This window comes from Schistocerca nitens, chromosome 2, assembly GCF_023898315.1.
Source record: "Schistocerca nitens isolate TAMUIC-IGC-003100 chromosome 2, iqSchNite1.1, whole genome shotgun sequence".
Taxonomy (NCBI): domain Eukaryota; kingdom Metazoa; phylum Arthropoda; class Insecta; order Orthoptera; family Acrididae; genus Schistocerca; species Schistocerca nitens.
In genome coordinates, this window is record NC_064615.1 from 415720818 (window position 1) to 415742242 (window position 21425).

The window sequence follows — 21425 nt, forward strand, 5'->3', positions numbered from 1 at the left end:
CTGAGTTGAATGTTGTGTCACACAGTTTGCGAATTTTGAGGCAGAGCTAGAGCAGCAATACATCTGTATTAAATTTTGCATGAAACTCTACAGAGAAACATCAAATGATGCAGGAAGCCTACAGTGATGAGTGCTTAAGCTGTAGCCTGTGTTACAAATTATTCACACGGTTTAAAAATGGCCAACGACACATGCATCAGGAACGTCAGCAAAATTGTGCAGGCCAATTCAGGAACGTCAACAAAATTGTGCAGGCCAATTGAAGACTGACAATTTGGAGATTGCAAAAGAGTGTAACATTTCAGTTGGCTCATGTCATGAAATCCTGACACAGCATCTTGGAATGCATCATGTTGCTGCCAAGTTTGTCCCACAGCTCCAGAGTCAAGACCAAAAAGACCTTCGCCTCGCAATCGGCAGAGAGCGTTTCGATCACACAGTTAGAACAAGAGGTGTTTTGAAAGAATCATAACTGATGATGAGACATGGGTCTGTGGTTATGATGCTGGGACCAAGGTTCAGTCTTCACAATGGGTCAGAAAGGGTTTCCCAAGACCAAAAAAAGCTTGTCAGGTCAGGTCAAATGTCAAAGCCATGCTGGTAGTTTTCTTTGATTTTGAAGGGTTAGTTCATCATGAATTCGAAACACAGGGACAAACTGTTAATTGATGGAACTATCGGGACATGTTTCTATGCCTGCAAGAAAATGTGAGAAGGAAATGGTCTGAAATGTAGTGAGATAATGTGTGGCTCTTGCGTCATGATCGTGCACCCGCACATTTGTCGCTGTTGGTGTGTGACTATTGCACAAAAAACAAAATCACTGGCTTTCTTCATCCTCCATACTCTCCAGACCTGGGCCCTCTGGAGATTTTTTTTTTTAATTCCCAAAGTTGGAAACCCTATTGAAAGGACGAAGATTTGCGTTGATAGACAAGACAAAAGAAAATTTGCAAACATCGCTTCACGCGGTTGACAAGAGGCATACAAAGACTGCTTCCGGAAGTTGAAACTCCGCTGTGAGCAGTATATCAATTGTGGAGGAGAGTATTTCAAAGGAGACCATGCACAATAAGTAAATGGTAAGGTAGAAGAATTTTGTGGACAAAGTTCCAGAATTTTTTGAACAGACCACCTATGATCTACAAAACATCAGTATCTGTGAAAAACACCAAGCCCACTTTGTGTCTCAAGAAGATATTTTTGTTAGCTTGTACCACCTGCAAAAATAAAACACTGCACAGTGTGCATCTGTATGGATGATGCAGGTGGGAAAAAAATACTTCAGTATAGCCGATATTATTAATTGCAGTGCACCTCTCTTTGTTACTCTCTGCTTTTGTGTTCATTGTTTAAAAATGTGTGTTTATGCTAATTCGTGATAATGTTTTGCATACTTTTTTTGTAGCTACTTATATATAATTCTGTAACCAAAAATCCTTGATATGTACAGTGCCAGTTGTTTCTTTATAAGCTCCACAAAACTACATTTTTTGAAGTTTACTTATTCCTTGATTGGAAAATAAATCAACTGTGTATAGGTCAAGGCAGTGGTGGTGTCTTAGCAATGTGAATTTCACCCTACTTCTTTGTGTTTGTGGACAAATCTATTTCAAGAACATGACCAGTAGGAAAGATATTCAGTAAATGTTTGGGCAGTAACCCTCTAATCATAACTGAAGTTAGTAAATGGGCAGACATACAGTGGAAACTGGCTGTAACAACATTCAAAGGACCATGAAAATTATGTTGTTATAAATGAACATTGTTGTAACCAAGATTCATATTTTAAGTCTGTTGTGATGCCAAAAGGAGAAGAACAAATTTATTTAGCCTTGTTTTATTTTATATACAGTATTCACTCTAAATCTTACAAGAATACAGTATAAAAAGCATGATGTTGAGTACTCGCCCAACTTCTTTATTTAGGAGTGAAGTGACCAGTCTTTTTACTCGGCTGTCTATTTGCACAATAAACACTTTCTAAACTACATTCTATGTTTGTTACTTCATCTGCAATTTCCCTGCTCCCTTCCATAGTTTCACAGAAAATGTCCACAATTCTGATGGCTTCTAAAGTGCCACTCACAGTAGGGTTGGGCACTTTATTCTTTTCTTCTTCTTCTTCTTCTTCTTCTTCTTCTTCATTTCCGTCACTCAGTTCATGGTCACTGTGGGCCTGACTCTTCACTTCATGTGCAATTTTGTCTTCAGTTTGGGCTTAGGTTGTACAAGGTTGTCATCTATTGTTGCATACATTTCATAGTTGCATTGATTGAGAATATCACAGTTGATTTGTGGCAGTGGTACAGATAGTGGCAGATTGTTAGTGTCTGTCATCGAATGTGTCTCCAGTTTCAACGGCATTTTTTCCTTCAGTTGTGATTTCCATATGGCAGAAACTGTTCTTGATTGTTTGGGCTGTGACCCGGCTCCATGCTTTGGTAATGCATGTGATCACATCCAGCAGTGTAACAGAATAATCCTGTTTTCTCTTAGTGCATTGTAACATTTTCAGTAATATGAACTTACGATAGGGGCATTTCAGACTCCTAATTACTCCTTGGTCCATGGGCTGCAATAATCTTGGTGTATTTGTAGGCAGAAAAACAAGCTGAATATTCTCCAGATCAGAGAGTGCAGAATGTGCTGAATAGTTGTCAACAAGAACCTGTATCTTCCTTTTATGACTTCTAAGCTCCCGATCCCAACTCCTTATTTCAGCTTTAAAGAGTTCAGAGGTCATCCAGGACTTCTTATTAGCATTTTTGTGCATTGCTAGATTTTTTACATGCTTAAACACCTAGGATTTTTTGGGTTACCTACCACGAACAATTTTGTCTTCTCGGTTCCATGTGTTAGCACAGAACTGTTACTTATTTTTTAGGTAACATACCACCAAAATATTTTTTTTTCTCTTGAATGTCGGAGTTTTTTTCAGGTGTCAGACTGGCATTTCCTTTAGAAAGATGCATTAAATGTGTTGCAGTCTGCATATCCTTCATGAATTGTAGGTCACACGGTAGTGAGCCATTGTTGGATTGTTTCAGTATTCACATTCTTGGCTTCACTGCTCACTTTGTCAAAAGTAATGCCATGAGATTCCTTGAATCTGTCAATCCAGCCACTGCTGCACACAAAACCCTCATCTTTTAATTTTGTGGTACATTCTTTTGCTTTCACCATAAGGAGGGGTCCACTAGTGGGTATATTGTTGCTTCTGATTTGCTGAAACCACTTAAGCAGCACTTCATTCACATTGCTACATTAAGCTTTTCGCAATTGCTTACTTTTAGATTCATTTTGTTCAAATACAATAACAATTTTATTCTTGTTCTTCCAAATTGTTAGGACTGCGGAATTTGTGAGGCCAAATTGATGACACACATCAACCTTTTTTTTAGCTACAGTCGCAGTTTCATGAGTCACTTTCACTTTTTCTTCCATTTTTAAAATTTTTCTCTTACTGACCATGCGGTTCTAAAATGCATGCACTTCATAGCAAATCATTATGGAAACTGGCGTCACGTGTACTGTTGACAAGTTCTGTGACTGTCACCACTACTGTAGTATGAGTGCACTACAGTAACAATGAGGTGAGCAGTCTGCACCACACCTATTGTTGATGGAAGGACACAGAGAAGAATATGTCAGTTTGCCATATTACAACAACATATTTCCTTCTACATTACATTGATTCTTGGAAAATCTTGTTGCTAACTGAGGCTGAAAATGGCGATATATACGGGGTACACATGTATACCTTTGTCTTATTAAGCATGCATGAGAACTATGTTCCTTACAAGGAATATGGCTGTACCACATCAATCACTATATTATAGCCAAGTTGTCATTGTAATTGGTGTCGTTATAAGGAAGTTCAACTGTGTTTATAATTTCTGCAAGTGAAATTCTCTTATCACTGCCAGATACATTGAAAGGATGTTGTAAACACATGAGGGAATTCTGCTGCATTACAGTCTGGCTGCCATGAAGTGAAGCTGCACTTTTCTGTAAAAAAGTGATTTGAGAAAACTATACTTTAAAATTTTATTTGTATTTCCATCAGTTTACAGATACTAAACTAATTGTTACAGTAAACGTTCATTCTTGTTTTTTGTACATTAGCAAAAAGTAAAATGTATGACCTTTAAATTTAATTAGTGTCAACGTTGCACTTGAAGGTACTGTCCCACTGCACTAATTAGTAACTTAGTGTGTGAATGAATTAATGGCATTATGGCACTTAGTGGCTCTATCTCTTCTATATAGATGGTTACCATGTTCCAGGATCCAGATGCACCGGAGCTTGATGCACATCAGTTTTATAGTCCACACAATGACAGAGATCCTCCTCCAAGCACACCTGTAGCAAGGAATCCACTACCAAATAAATACTATATAATGCGTGAAACACCATATTTGAGAAATCTAAAGCTTGTGCTGGATCGTTCACTTGACAGACCTGTAACTCGTTTCAATCAGTATCGTTATTTACTCACAATATCATTTTATGAACGGAGGCTGCTACCTGCCATTTTGGTAAGTTTTCTCATATGCTTTTTCACATGTGCTTCATAATATAAACTGATTTTTGTTTGTGTCAAATAAATGAAATTACCATTTAGAAGTCTAATTGTCGGCAAAAATTGAAATAGTAACATGACCTCATTGAATACATTCTGTAATTGAGGGATTTATATTGCACCACTAATCTTACGTTTGTGATAGTTCATGTAAAAGAACCTATTTATGAGTGTAAACAGTACAAACCAAAAACTGTGTGGAAAGGCAGTAACATTTTAATTCAGCAAAAACAACCAATAATAATACTTTGTGATGTAAATAAAGAGCGTCTTACAGAGCTGTTTTCAAAAATGTAAGAGTTTTTTCCCTCACTTCAAAATGAGGTTCTGTATTGTGTAGCAGGGATCTTTAACTGTAATTATGGAGAATAAAAACACTGTGTATTCAGTTCTGCACAACAAATGTAACAACAGAAACATTTAGTGTAGCACATGAATAGGGTTGAATGTTCCAAATATTTTGTAGCATATATTGATTACAATTTGAGCGAGAAGAAATGTATTACTGAGATGCTCAGGCAACTATGTTCAGCAGCTTTTGCCCTTCATATAATTGCTGGTATGGAAACAAACAGATTAAATCTTAACTAGTGTATAATCCTGTCTTTCGAACAACTCTTTCTATTCCATACACAAACATTTATGAAGAACTGGTAGCAATTGTGTGTGTGTGTGTGTGTGTGTGTGTGAGAGAGAGAGAGAGAGAGAGAGAGAGAGAGAGAGATTCATTTTTATTACATTTAAGCCAGTATTTTATCTAGCAGTCAGTAAATGGTTAACATGTAGCCATGATTGCAAACATGTTACGTGTGCATATCTATGAACTGACACATTTGACATCGACAAAAAATCAATGTGAAGATATCTCCGGAACAGCTAACAAACAAGACAATGGAAAGTCCAGTAAGAATGTCAGCAGTGTAGAAAAGACAGATTGCTATGACGACTTGAACTCTTCAGGGGACACTTTTAGTGAGGTGTCTGAATGTCTGTGGAAAAATGGCAGTGACGTTTGGATATTGGGGTCTGGAGTGGAGTTGATGTTCTAACTCATATGAAAGATGTTCTTTTGGGTTCAGAAAGGGACTCTGGGCAGGCCAGTCCATTTTAGGAATGCTATTGTCCTCATTAATTGGATCACAGATGCTACTTTATGACAGGTGCATTCTCATGCTGATACAGTCAGTCATTGTCTTTGTTTCCCTACTGTACACAGTACACTACACTGTAAAATGTGTTCATATACTTCAGCATTCAGCGTTTTCTAGAGTGCACCAAGAGGACCACTCCCTAACCCTGAAAAACACCCCCCTCCCTCTTCTGTACTTGAATGTTGGGACTACACATGATGACAGATAATGTTCTCCAGGCATTTGCCAAACTCAAATCCTTCCATCGGATTGCCAGAGGATATACATGATTCATGTCTCCAGATCACTTGTTTCAGTCATCTGCTTTCCAGTGGCATTGCTCTTAAGACCACCTCCAACAGTGCTTACCATTGACTACAAAAATGTGTGGCATATGAACAGCTGTTAGACCATTATACCCCAATGTTTGTAAATCCATGAACACTCATTGTGTTAGCTGAACTGCTGGAAGAACTTTGAAACTCATGAGTGATTCCTTCCACTGATTTCATGCGATTTTTTGTAACCACCCTTAGCAGTGCTCAACGGTTCCTGCCTATTAGTACATGGGGTCACACATTGTCTATTAAATATAACACTAATCAAATTACATCAGTGCTTTCCATCAACATTCAGAATCAGCTGTAGAATGAATCTCAAATAATGTTTCTAGCCTAATACCCATTGTCTGTATATTTATTCTTGGAACTCAGTGTATTCACAGTCTAATAAGTACCGTCATGACACTCTTTGGTGCAAAAGTTGTTACTATTTGACAGCTGGAGCTACACTAGTGCTCCAAGCGGTGAAAAAGCAGTCACAAGTGTCGTAAGGATAATGCTCGTTTTTAGTTATTTTCTGCTTAATTAACAGAATAGTTGTTAGATTTTTGTTTTCCATGCATTATTAAGTTACCAAGAGATATGAATTATTGTGAAATACCAATAAAAATAGCCAAATCACACTTACTCAATAAGCTGCAACTCGTTCATGAAGAAATACTTCAAATATGTCTATATTTGCAACTTATTCCATTGACTTTGTAATACACAAATATTTTTGCAAATGTAATTACTTTTGCTTCAGAAGTGAATGTGTTGAAAACTCTTGCTGTTTGTGGCTCAGATTTAGCAACAATTGTAGAATTAGTTTCTCCTGCATTGGAAAATAGTTTTATTGCTTTTGGCGATTTACTATCATGTTTGTGTGGTTTTCCCTGAAGCTACAGTTTTGGTGGCTTATTTGACATGTTAATTAATGTAGGTATTACATTTGATATAGGTTTCCTACATTCCACATTCACTGATTTGGCTGAAAGTGTAGCAAACAAAACTCTGCATTGTTGGACAGATGTACATAAGATTTTCTGGTGTTTACTAGCAATTTTTTGTTATTAACGGGAAAAGACGTCAGAAGAGAATCGTAAATAAACTGCCCTGTAATGCATGGTTTCAAGTCTCTCAGGGTCCTTAGAACCCTAGATAATCCCAAATGTGTGATTTTCTTCTTATTGTTGATATGGCACTACATACACTCCCTATTGTAAGAATTATATAACAAATCAATATAAGCGCTAGTATCCGCACTCATCCAATATCGTTCAGAATCGTCGCTTGGTGGCCAATTGTGGTGCTGCTATTGTTGGAGGTAACAAAAATGAGATGGAGTGTTGTGACTATTATGTTAGCCTGTGGTGTGTCTTCAGAGCTGTTTGGTGATCCATAGAACTTCTGTATTTGTGTTTAAGTAGGTATTTCCTCTTACAAAATTGCTGCAATTGCCGTCCCATGTTAAAGACATGTGTCGTCCATCGACATAGCTCTCCAAATGCAAATAAAAATAACAATCCTACAAAATACTTTTACCTTTACATTTTGTATCTTATTTTGTAATTATTTTTAGCTGTCAGTATCATTCATTAATAAGTTGATGTAGGGATACACATCACACCTTTGGAGTGGTATATAGCACTGCAAACTACTAAACATAATTGAGAATGCCTCAGTTGGTTTCAAAGCTGTCATTTTCTTGCTAATTTTAGTATGTCGTCTTATATATTATATAATCAAAAATAGCATATAGCAGTTTAGTTATAGTTGCTAGTTAATACAGCCCTCAGAATTACCCTGTGATGTGTAAAAAACAACTTGCGAATGAATGAATGAACCGATGTTGAGTTTCATTGTTTTATGGTACTCGGAATGCTGATTATTACCTAGTTCACAGTCTCCTCAGACATATTTATAGTTGGTGTTCCCAGTCACATCCCTGTGTTTTCTTTTCTTTCTTTCAGAAAAGCCATCTTTGCGTTCAAATTGCTGTGCATTAAGTTTTTCCCCCCTACATCCGTGTTAACTTTGGCACAGATTTATGAAACTGTTTTTGACTGTTTCCAGGAGTTTAAAAAAAATAAAAAATAAAAAACTGCTGTGTTCTTAACTGCACTCTGTTAGTTTTGCAGTAATTTATTTCAAAGATATGCAAGTATACATATCTAACTAGTTGCAAAAGGAAATTACATTTCTATTTTTGAACATATAAGTAGAGTAATTATTTTTTGCCACATTGCAACACTGGCAACTAATGAACATTGACCACTGTGCAGAGTAACAGACTCCTTCCTTTTGTGTGTGTGTGTGTGTGTGAGAGAGAGAGAGAGAGAGAGAGAGAGAGAGAGAGAGAGAGCATAACAGCTCGGGTGTTGATTGACAAAGTTTTTATTTATTTATTTGGGAGAGTTCGTGGAGCGCTTCACACCTCAATAGCATCCAAGATCACATCAAAGTTTGTGATGGATGTAGAAAAAGACAGCACCATGCCATTCCTTTATGTCCTCATCTGCCAAAAATTCAGCGGTATTTTTAGCCAATCTGTAAACAGAAAACCCTCTCACACAGACTGATATTTGCATGCTTTCAACCACAACTTCTTGGCCCAAAAGCATATTGTACTAAGGAACGTAATTTGTTGAGCAGAGGTCACCTCTGATGCCAAAAACTTGCCATAATAACTGAAACACTTGGTAAAAATCTTCCGTGAGAGTGACTACAACAACCAACAAATATCGAAAACAGTTTTGGGAGATATGTGCAAGCAGGACACTACTGAGGAGGAGAGTGAGAAGCTTGCAACTTTGTGATTTTGCAGTTCATTGACAAGGAAGATCAGCTGGCTTCTGAGAAGACAGAATCAGTCCTCAGGCCTCCAGCTAAAAAAATGTTGTACTCTCCGGGGTTTCTCTGTTTGCACAATGCCGTGTTAGTGCAGATAGTAATACGTTGGGCAAACTATATGCAACAGTCCCAGATTGAACAAGTGAGAGGTTTGCAACTACACTATTTAAAGAGATCAGCAATAGCTGAATGTGTTTTGGAAAATGGTCACAGCATTGTATTTGACAAATCCTCTTATCATCACAAGAGCTAACAGTTTCTGGATAACTTAATAAACGAAGCTGCAGAGATCAAAATATCTAAAGCACCGTCAATAAAGACAGCATATTGTATCTGATTACAGTGTGTACCATTTGGCCAAAAGATTATGAATGTATAATCTTTTCACGTGGCTGGAAGCTTGAGAAGAGTCTACTCAAACTTCTCATTGTTTTCAAACACAGATTTTTACGTTAATTGTCTTAGAGTCACAATAATTCTTCATCTGTAGAAAACAGATGCCATTTCAGCCACATATTTCCTTATGGAACCAAAACATACACTGGGTGATCAATAATTTTAAAAAGATTGTCATCCTCCTCATCTGCTTCTTCTTCTTCTTCTTCTTCTTCGTGTGTGTCCTTGTGCATTTTTGTGGACATTGATGATCTGTGTGGCATATGCTTGTTGATCTTCGGAAGTGAAGTTGCTCATTGTTTTTGATACCAGTTCAGTATGAGATGTTCCCTGTTCTTTTGTGGTCTTGTTTTCCAAGTAACACGTAAGGTGTCTGAACTTCCTGTTGGGTGGCATGGTCCCCAGATACACATTTTTTCTGCATTTGATGGTAGTCTGTAGCTATGTTTTACATTTTATTCTTTATTGCTGGTATTGTCTACTCATGATAATGTTTAAGTTTTGACTTTACAGAGTAGAGCACTCCATATTTGTAACATTTTATCATATGCTTTTTCTCCTTGTCTCAGATTAGAAGTAACCACTTACTGTCTAGCCAAGGCATTGCATTCTACAGCCATGTAAACAAGACTGGAATCATTGCTAAGTCTTTGGATAGTATCCTTCCTTAGAACCAACAAAAGAAGCAAGCCCCCCCCCCCCCCTCCCACCTCCACGCAAACACACACAAAATTGAGCAGTGTTGGAACTCAGAGTAGATATAGTGAGAGTAAGAATGTGAGATGTAATCATGGTGGAAATGGCAGTGTTGGGAGTGGGAGTAGGAATGAGAGAGGGAGTATGGATGGTTGTGGTGATGAGAGTGAAAGTGTAAATGTGAATGGGAGTGGAACTATGAAGTGAAGTCGGTGTGCAACTACAGAGAAAGAGGTGCAAATTGTAGATGGCACAACAGTAAGCTGCCACACTTCAGAAACTCGAGCTAACTGAACTCAGATAGAAGGGAAGCTCAGTCCTTCAATAATTATCGGTGAAAAGGTATGATAGAAAAATTAGTACTGCTGAAAGGATTCAGTGTCAGCTATCCAACATCTGGGGGGGACACAGAATAACATCAGTAGTATAGAAGTTGGGTAAGAATGAATAGGAGGGGGTGAAAAATTAAACTGGACAGTGTTGGATAGCAATTGGCCATCAGTATAAAATCACAAATCAGTTCAGCAGCTTGCGCAGTTGTTGTCCCACCCTCTCGGTAGAATGAAGCAAACATACGTTTTAATAAAATGTTCAGAACCATTCTATACTTGCTGTAGGAGGGAGAAGATGAAATTACAATAATACTGAAACTTAAATGATGTAAACAATGTAGTCAAAATTCTGCTAAGGATTGTCGACATACCAATGAGTCTACTGAACTGTATAGTCTAACAACACTAGTAAGGGAAAACTGTGGCTTATAATCTAAAACTACACAAATCCATATGGCAAATAAGAAATGGTGAACCGTTAACAAAGTAAATAACCCTACAATAATTTGTTATGTTTGTATTATGTCAAATATGTTTGAAAGATTTCTGGCACACCACTTCCTACCAGTACATACAGCTGAGATAATTGAAGTTTCACATAATACGATAACAAAATTAAGTGTATATTTAGGTCTTACTAAATGGGAAGATTCCTAAACCATGAAGGTAAGAGTTACAAGAAATTAATGGGCACAATCTTAACCATTGTGTGATATGTCACGTTTAATGTCAAATGGGGCTGCTGAAATGGCAGTTATGGTACTTCCAGAACATTTACCATAGCTTCTACTGCATTGAGTCAAGAGGCACGGCCTAGCAGTGTTGTCAGCTGGCACAACTATCCTGCAGTCATTTAAATTTAACAGTAGGGAGCCACGTGTAGAAGATAGCGAGGCAGAGTTAATGAACTCATCCTCAGTAATGGCTGCCTTGCACGTGATGACGGAAGAGAGGAGAAAGAGGAGCAGCAGGACACCTTTATGTGTCTGTGCTTATCACATATACAACAGCTGTGTATGAGGCCATGCAGTTTCACCATTTAGTTCGTTGTTTGTAGAATATTGTTCATAGGCGGCAGGGAACACGCAATGATTCAAACTTTGCTATGTTGTAATGGAAATTCGCTATGTAGGCCTGATAAAGACTGGGTTTTCTTACCCCTGGCAATGTACCTTCAGTATTCAATACAAATGCACTTCATCTTCACATTGTTAATCATATTATCGTCAATATACATCATATCATCCTTCACTTTGCTGCTCTCTGAAGGCAACAGCGGAATATCATCGCCTATCTCATGATATTTATGTAACTTCATGCATTGCATGTAGGCGCATGTCGTGTCGTGACTACAACTTCCAAATACATTAATCTTTCATAAACACATTTTACTGCAAGCACAGAGCTATCTAGTTCATCATAATCCTTTTTACTTCATGGAATAGGCTGCACAGTCTGTCTTGGCAAGCACGTTGTCCTTGGATGTCAGACACTTCTCTGGCCAGTGGGCTTGTAGTTCATGGTGATTCTAGGCAGACATTCTTATCCAGTTACGGGACAAAATGCATCTCATTCCCCAACCATATAAGAAGATGAATGGGTAAAATTTAATCCTTTCATTCTGCAGTCTGTTATGTCGCTGGCTTCCTAGCTTTTCTGCAACACAGGCGCTAGTTGAAGACTTATGGCTGTCTACACTTGGAGCCGTTAGTCATCTGTTTCCACCTGTGATTGGATAGGCACTATCAGGATTTAGGAATCTTTTGGCATGTGGCTTTCCTTTTCTATGCACAGATGTTGGTGCTGCATTTGTGTCTTGCCTTGAAACAAAAAAGTATCTCCTTTCAGGATTCATGTGAACAGTGCTCCTTCATAGTGCGCTGATAGTTTTGGTTGTGTATGCTAAATTTGGTTTGGAGCAAGAAGGGTTACGCAAGCCGTTAAGTCCTCACACTTGTGCACAACAAGAAGCCCTTAGGCCAAAAACTTACTCCTGTTAGGGTGCACATGAAACTTATGATGCTGATAGGGAAGATGAAAGGAGATAACATAGACTAGTTCATGAAAGTGAAACTGAAGAAAATGCCATGAAAGACTCTGATCTCTGTTCTCGCTAATCAACAACTTGTTAGTTACAAGGAGCTGGAGAGCACATGAAAATTGTATCAATTTTGGAATCACCTCCTGCCACAGCTCGATCTGCCAAATGACGGTTGCAATTGACGTCCCAGTGTCTGCAATGTGACCCAGCCACTTGCATCATCTTCAGTTCATCTTGGCTGCAGACACATGGTGGGAGTCAATAAAGTGTGAGTGTATTGAAACAAATTGTCCAGCTTCCTCCTGAAATAGCGCAAGTTGAACTGTCTCATGCAGAGACAAAGGTGACACCTTGACATCACCTCCAATTGTACGTTGACGCATACATCTATTGCGCTCACCTCTGCCTCCTGTCTTAATGCATCATTTCTTCCTTAACTTGACCCCAGAGTATACACCTACAGTGCAAAATGTTGCAGTTCCTATCAACGAACATTTCAAGATTTTCACCTTGATTCTGTCTCAGAGTAGACTTCTTGTATCTGTAGTAAATTACATGGAAGAGACAAAAGTCGTAGGTATCTCTTAATATCATGTTGCACATCCCTTTACCCGGTGTAGTGCAGCAACTTGATGTGGCATGGACTCAACAAGTTGTTGGTAGTCCCCTGCGTAAATGTTGAGCCATGCTGCCTCTATAGCCGTCCATAATTGCGAAAGAGTTGCTGGTGCAGGATTTTATGCACAGACTGATCTCCTGATTATGTCCCATATATGTTCAGTGTGATCCAAGTTGAGCGATCTTGGTGACCAAATCATTTGCTGTAATTATCCAGAATGTTCTTCAAACCTGTCATGAACAATCATGGCCCCATAAAAATACCATTGTTGCTTGGGAATGTGAAATCCATGAATGACTGCAAATTGTCTCCAAGTAGCTGAGTGTAACCACTTCCAGTCAATGATCAAGTTAGTTAGACCAGAGGACCCACTCCATTCCATTCCATTCCATTCCATTCCATTCCATGTAAACACAGCCCATACTATTATGGATCCAATACTAGATTCTACAGTGACTCATTGACAACGTGGGCCTGTGGTTTCATGGGGTCTGCGCCACGCTCAAATCCTACCATCAGGCTTACCAGCTGAAATGAAGACTCGTCTGAGCAGGCCACAGTTTTGCAGTTATCTAGGGTCCAACCAGCATGGTCACGAGTCCAGGAGAGGCACCACAGGTGATGTGCTGTTAGCTAATACACTCACGTCATTCTTCTGCTGCCATAGCCCGTCAACGCCATATTTCTTCACACTGGCCTAATGGATAAATTCATCATATGGCCCACATTGTTTTCTGAGGTTGTTTCATGCAGTTTTGCTTGCCATTACCATTGACAACTGTATGCAAATGCCGCTGCTCTCAGTTGTTCAGTGAAGGCTGCTGCGTTGTTGGTGGTGAGAGATAATGCATGAAATCTGGTTTTCTTGGTACACTCTTGACATTGTGGGCCTTAGAATATTGAATTCCCTAACATTTTCTGAAGTGGAAAGTCCCAAGCATCTAGCTCCAACTACCAATCCAAATTCAGAGTCTGTTAATTCCCATTGTGCTGCCACAACAATATCGGAATTCTTTTCACATGAATCACCAGAGAATAAATGACAGCTCTGCCAATGCACTGCCTTTTATGCCTTGTGTACGCGATATCACTACCAGCTGTATATGTGCATGTCACTATCCCATGACTTTTGTTACCTTGTTGTACACCTCTCTTGTCTGAATATCTCACTGTTAACTTATTAGCTAATACCTCAAACCTGTTAGCACTCTTTAAATTTTCCATTGAGTCCATCTATGTATGGGAGGCTCCCGAGAGCTTAACTGAAAGTCATCTCGCCATGAACCCATTTGACCAACATCGTGAACATTTGTAAAGTTGTTCACAGTTTCAGTGGGTTTTGCGAAGAAAGAGGGAATGAAATTTACTGCAGGGAAACTGCTCATCAGATTTGTTTATGACACAACAGGAAGAACTTCCCTGAAAGTATTAGCCCATCAGTGGTCGTTTGCATACTCAGGTCAACGTTGTAAACAGACGGAAACTCTTGTCTTGCTCATAATCATTCCTCTAATTCCTGATTTCATAACATAAGAGTTCTAGTTGCTCCCACTAAGCCTGAACGGAGTCCCTACCACAACCTTCTGCTCCATTTGTTGCCTACAAATATGTGGAGGGCATTATGTGCATTAAAAAAATTCAAATATACTTATCGGCACAATGTGACGCGAGATGCGCAGGGCGGTGGCAGCAACAGTGCATGCAGGCAGCTGGGGCCAGTGGCAAGTGGCACCCATCTGGAGGCGACGAGTGACCAGTAGTAGCTGCTGGCTGCAGTGGCAGCAAGGTGCACTGTGGCCACCACATTTGAACTCAGAATGGCTAGATAAGGCAGCCACAAGTGGGGAGTGCACTTATGAATGGGTGGCGTATGATCAGTGACTGCAGCCTGCAGGTTGGAAGCAACCAACAGGTCCAACAGTGTTGAGAGCTTGCCTAGGAAACAGGCTGCGGCAGTTGGTGGTATGTCGGAACCTCTGGGTGGCAGCAGGACACACCGACCGTGAACAGCATACCTTTGAGCTTGGTCCATCATAGCAGGTGCAGGCTACATGTAATGCACATATGGTCAGCAAGCTGCAGATTCCATGACATGGTAAACTCACGGCACAATGCCCAAGATGTGTGCGTCTGGATAGTGCGCAACTTTGTACGGCGTGGTATAGTGGATTTTGCTCAGTGCTCAAAGTGGTATGTGTTGATGCAGTGAGCACCAGGCAGCAAGTAAGCAATAGAGAGAGAGAGAGAGAGAGAGAGAGAGAGAGAGAGCTTGTATTGTACTTGCTGCGCTAGCTGTGTCTCTGTGTATAGCATGTGATTCTGTCCTGTTCCCGTGCTTTCTATTGGTTGCCTACAGGTGTTACGTGAAAAGTTTACCCCGGTCAGCAACCTTTACTGGATTTAAACATCTCTGTCCTGAAGTATAGACTGGTTTTACATGTAGGTCACATGAAAGAGTGCCAGCTATTGTCAGCAAAATCACCATCAAGAAAAAAAAAATGTAAATTATCAACAAAATACTCCTTATAACCCCCCAAATGGATGGTGGCTTGAGAAAAACAAAACTACTTAATGTTGTCCCTCCATAATGTTTAATCTCTTCCCATGTGTGGTCATTGTAAGACCAGATTGTCCAACTTTTGATTTCTTTGTTTTAATTTTTTGTTCATAAGGCAGGTGTTTTCAAAATGTGTACTAATGTCATCTTCTTTCCTTTACAAACTACATTGAGTATCTTCTGTTTACCATGGAAAGCTAGCAGCTCTGTGTTAAGAGATGTCAAATTTACCATAACAGTTGATATTGAAGACAAGTATTCACATTCAGGTCATGAGATGTATCGTATTTTAACTTGTCATCAGTGTGCTCCTTGAGAGCTACCAAGTTCTGTGGATTTGCCAGAATAATTTTGTAGAGGTTGGCAGGAGAGGTAGGGGATGCTATCAAGCTAAGTTAGTATATGAGGAATGCATGCTGGACATCAAGATATGTGAACCAGTATAAAATTTCTTATGTCTTGGCACTAATGTTTCACTATAGCAAATACTCTTATTTGGAGTAAAAGAAATTATTTCATTTCCTAAATTTTTAAACTGAATTCATAATTTTAGATTCGCATAATTGTAATTGATTTATCTGTAGATCACCGAATCATATTTTTCTTATCATATGTATTTTAATCACTCCTTTTTGTTGGGTGAAAACATTTATCCATGATTCATATAATACCCAAAATTACAGTATGTATTACGTATCTCTATTTTCATCATACAGTTTAAATTTTTGTTATAGCAATGATATAATCTGGAATATTTCAGGGATGCACATTGGCGGTCAGTTGTCTTCGATATGTTTATCTACATCCTTGGGCAGGAGCAGGCCCATGGCCAGAAATGTTCCTTACTCAACTCGTGAGTGTTTCTCTCCCATTTTTGCCACTGGTTTTCCCTGCAGCATGGCTGTTGCTTACGTGTGTCGGCACTGCTCGCATCCATGCCATACTCCATGCAAATATCAAACAGGTACGTTTTGAAGACAAAAACATGCTCATTTTTAATCTTTGTTTTGTGTACCACCCCATGTACTAAGTTGACATACCATCACAGTGATGTGATTTGAGGCCATGTGAAGGCCTTTGTATGTAATTAGCACTGAATGTTCAGCGTATTTAATGATGAAATCAGTTTTACTAAGTATAATTTTGTGGAGGATATATACAACAAGCAAATAAGTGACAAGGTTGGTGCGTGTTTATTAACATATGGCGTATTGTGTCTTACAGGGTTTGAAGTCAATTACCTGCAGGTAAACTGTTCTCATGTTCCAGATGAATGGTGGAAGGACTGATAATGTGACATTTCTTCATGTTCCTCACATAAATTGTGGCTACTAGTATTCCCTCTTATAGACTCTGTAGAAGACCGGTATGACTTGTAGTCCATACTTGCCTTGTGAATAATAGCACTGAATGTGGCTGGATGAAAATGACATTGGATGTGGTTGGATCAGCTTGTGAACGAGAAAGGGGGGGGGGGGGGGGGAGAAGGAGGAGGAGGAGGAGGTATAACTCTGCTCTCTGCTTCCTTCTCTTCAAGTTTGTGAATGTGAAGATTTCCCCTGTGCAACCTATTCATTCTGTGCTTTTGGCTTTTGTATTATTTTACACTGATGATCACTGTTTGAATTTCCATATCAAGATGAATGTATATCTCTTTTTAAAATGATTTTTATTTTATTCATTCTAAAAAGACTGAGTATCCAGGTTAATCATTATATCATACCACACTTTCCTCTATAATTTAGTCTTCTGTAAACAATGAGCCATTTTCAATTCCATATTTTCTAGTGTTTTATATATTCATCTAGCCAGAACATAAAACTTGCATTCATTCATTGACTAGTTAGTCTTATAAATTCATGCTCTTTTCCCCCCTCATTTATGGCTTACTTTACATTTGATCCCATCATTTTGGATATATATATATATATATACATATGCTGAGACGTTTGGGTCTTTAAGTCTGCATGTTTTTTTACAAAATTATATGCATTGAAAACAATTTATGAAAGATTCACTTTGGTTGATTAAATAAACCTAATGTTATGCAGTATCTGAACTATGTTCTGTAACTGAAAATAAGGTTCCTTTTTTATCTCTATATGTGACTGTACATGACACTCATTTAAAAGTAAATAACATGTTTTGATTCATTCCACATGTTTGTGCCAATATAAGCTAATAGATCTATAAAATATCTGTCTGTCTTTTTAAATAAATATAGTTGTGGTGCTACTGTTCTCAATATTTATAGAAGACAGTGAAAGCTTTTATAAAAACTTCTCTTCTTTCTTATTTCATTAATCACCAAGAAGACACTTTCAGTTTCTTTAAACTGTCTTTGTGTTACTAGCCGATGTTGTCAGATTTAGTACTGTAATTGTACACACAAATTGTGATGCTTGTCTCATTTGGGCCTCTACAATTGAGCTGAAACCACATTTTACGCACATTTTCACTTTTCTGAACATTCAAAACCATTTTTTTTTTTTAGTTTTTGTAGATGTATTTGTACAGTATCATACTTCATACCATTTATAACCCATTTTCTGAAAAGTAAATTCCGAAGCAACATATCACTGTGAATGAGCTTTACGACGGTAGAAGCAGTGTACTAGCTGATGACATCACAGGCAACACATGACTCAAATGGATCATTTTAGTGAGCCTTCAATGACTTTCATTTCTGTATTTTTTAAATACTGAAATTCATGAGGAAATAAGCATGCTATGTGCATAAAATGACATAATTAAACATTTAAAATGTTTTCCACAAAACTGTCAAATACCTTATTCCAACATTTTAAACTGAGTGTCAATAAATTGCATTTTCTGTGGCCATAGATTTTATCTGTAAGAGAACACTCACAGTATGCAGTGAAAATAAAGGAAAAAATAATGTCTGAAATGGAAGAATTACATTCAGTTTGTATTAACAGATTTGAACTTCTGACAGAGGAACATATATGTGTAATGTAAAAACAATTAAAAAACTGTGGAGACTTAGCAACTAATGGGGAGAAACATTTTGGGAGTTATTAGGAGACAGACAAGCAGAACGGAGTGGAAGATGTAAAAATGAATGTGATGCAGTTGGAAATGGAAGTTGGCAGCTCATGTAACCAGATAAATGGATGGTAGGTGGGCCAAGTATGTTCTGTGATGAATTCGTGGAGAAAATAGGAAACTGAGATGACACCCTAATGGAAGCCAGATTCATGACATTAGGAAGCATGCAGGAATACCATGTGGGAGGCCTTCATCCAGCAACAGATGCTAGATGACTGATCTACATCTACCGCTACACTGACACTGTAGTAGCCACCAGAAAGATCGCGGGAGTCGCACATTGGCACGGCGCGTCACGGGCGGTAGTTGCCGCAAGTAGAGTCCCGTCCACCAGAGGGCACGCGAGAATTCGGACGCGACCTCTGCCGGCGTAACAACAAGAACAAGAACAACAACAACTCCAGCAGCATGGGCCGTGCCCAGTCAGTCAACATCGGGCATGCCTAGGACACAGTCCCGGTCTACGCTAAGTGAAGTGCGACGTAAACGTGAACAGTGTTACTACACAATTGGCGACGAGTAGGGTCGTTCTTTCGCGTGTTGCGTCGTTGTTCCGGTTTCGCAGTTTCTCCACGGCATGGAGGATTTGGTGCGAGTTTTGGTTGCGCAGCAGACGGAACTCATGGCCACCATGAAACAAGTGCTTCCGGCGTTGCTCTCCACGCCGTCTGCTCCGGCGCAGTTCCCTCCTCCCTTTCCCCCGTATGACGAGACGGCGGAGGATTGGGACGCATATGAACATCGCCTTCGGCAGCATTTCCAGGCGTTTCATGTTGCCGATGCGGAGGTATGTCATGCTCTCTTCTTGTCTTGGATTTCTCCCTCGCTGTATCAAGTTTTGCGGCAGCTAGCGCCGTTGCAGGAACCCTCGGCCTTGTCTTTTGACGCATTGTGTTCGTTGCTGTCTTCATATTATCGCCGCCGCACGCATGTTGTGGCGGCTAGGGTCGAGTTCTATCAGTGCAAGAAACAGCCCCATCAGTCTTACCGGGCGTGGGCCGCAACCCTGCACGGTCTTAGTCGCAAGTGTCATTTTGTCACGGAGCAGTCGCGAGAGTCGTATGCCCACATTATGGTACGCGACGTCATTGTTCGTTCGGCCCCTGATAGGGAGGTCCGGCAACGGGCCCTGCAGTTAGAAGACCCTTCCCTCGAGGAAGTTCTGTCCATCGCTCAATCGTATGAAGTCTCTCACGTGGCAGGTCAACAGCTGGAAGCGTGGTGCGACGTCGCAGAGGTTCAGGGTGGCGCGGCCGCGTCCACTATGTCCGGGGTGGACGACGTGCGAGCGGTACAATCCGGCCGTTACGGCCGCTCCCGCACGGCGCGTAAACAGAATTCCGGCCGCCGGCCCCTGTTGCCGTCCTGTGCGTCGTGCTATATACATCACGATCGGTCAGAGTGCCCCCAGCGTTGGGCCGTTTGTCGCAAATGTAATAAAAAAGGTCACATTGCTAAAGTTTGCCGTTCAGCCTCCAAAGCATCGAAGGAAGCAAGTACAGCGGACATGGACGTTGACATTCAGGAAGTTTCATCGGGCCAGGCTCCCGACGCATCGGCCCACAAACTCTTTATCGAGGTGTCGGTTCGGTCGCGCCAGTTACAACTGCAAGTAGATACGGGCGCGGCAGTTTCGTTGTTGAATGCACAAACTTATTCTGACCTTGGATCGCCCCCGTTGGCGCCAGTTTACCGGCGTCTACGCGGTTATGGTAAACAGTTCATTCCCCTACTGGGTCAATTCACTACCGACGTGACTTACAAATCTGTCACTCGGTCTATTACTTTTATTGTTGTCAGTGATGCGAGCTCCGCTAACCTTTTTGGCCTGGATGCCTTTCAAGCTTTCGGTTTTTCTATTGCTGACACCATACAGTTGGTCTCCGACGACGTTCCCTATCACTCATTGGAATCTTTGATCTCAGACTTTCCAGATATTTTTGAGGAGGGCCTGGGGCGTGTTTCCGATTTTGAAGCTCACTTAACGTTGAAGGCGTCGGCTCGGCCGCGTTTTCTACGCGCGAGACAGATCCCCTGGCTCTCCGCCCTCAGGTAAAGGAAGAGCTCGACCGGCTGACAGCCCTAGGGGTCGTTCTTCCCGTTTCTTCCAGTGAGTGGGCTTCGCCCCTCGTTATTGTCAAGAAGCCCTCGGGAAACTTACGCCTTTGTGGCGATTGCAAGGCCACCATTAATTCCCAATTGGTGGTGGACACCTATCCTTTGCCTCGTGCTGATGAATTGTTCTCCGCCGTGGCGGGAGGCCAATATTTTTCGAAAATCGATCTGTCGGAGGCTTATCATCAGATACCACTTGATGAGGACTCCAAACGGCTGGCGGTCGTCAACACCCCGTTTGGCCTTTACCAATACCAGCGGTTGGCTTTTGGAATATCCAGTGCCCCGGCGATATTCCAGCGTTATCTTGAGCATGTCACGTCGACAATCCCTCATTGTATTAATTACCTGGATGACATAATTGTCACAGGCCGCAGCACGAAGGAACACTTGCAAAACCTTCGCACCCTCTTTCTCAAATTCAGGTCTGTGGGCTTGCGTTGCAACCTGCATAAGTCAACCTTCTTCCAACCGTCCATTGAGTATGTGGGCTACACCATATCTCGGCATGGCATCCAGCCACTAGGAAGTTTGGTCCAAGGTATCGTCAACCTTCCTCGGCCCACTTCGCTGAAAGAGTTACAAGCTTTTTTAGGCAAGATAGCCTATTACCACCGGTTCATTCCCAGGGCTTCCACTATAGCCCACCCCCTGTACTGCCTTCTGCACAAGGGTGTTCCTTTTGATTGGTCGCCTGCATGCGAGCGAGCG

At 40.4% G+C, this 21425-nt stretch overlaps 1 protein-coding gene across 17 annotated transcripts in view; it reads left to right on the forward strand.

The window, feature by feature from the left end:
* LOC126236282 (transmembrane protein 94) overlaps positions 1-21425 on the forward strand; it is a 538855-nt gene that overhangs the window by 98577 nt on the left and 418853 nt on the right. For all 17 annotated transcript variants that reach the window (XM_049945449.1, XM_049945454.1, XM_049945456.1 and 14 more), the window contains exons 6-7: positions 4291-4542; positions 16291-16494. In XM_049945449.1, the coding sequence (XP_049801406.1) occupies positions 4291-4542; positions 16291-16494 (456 nt within the window). The remainder of the gene's footprint in view (positions 1-4290; positions 4543-16290; positions 16495-21425) is intronic.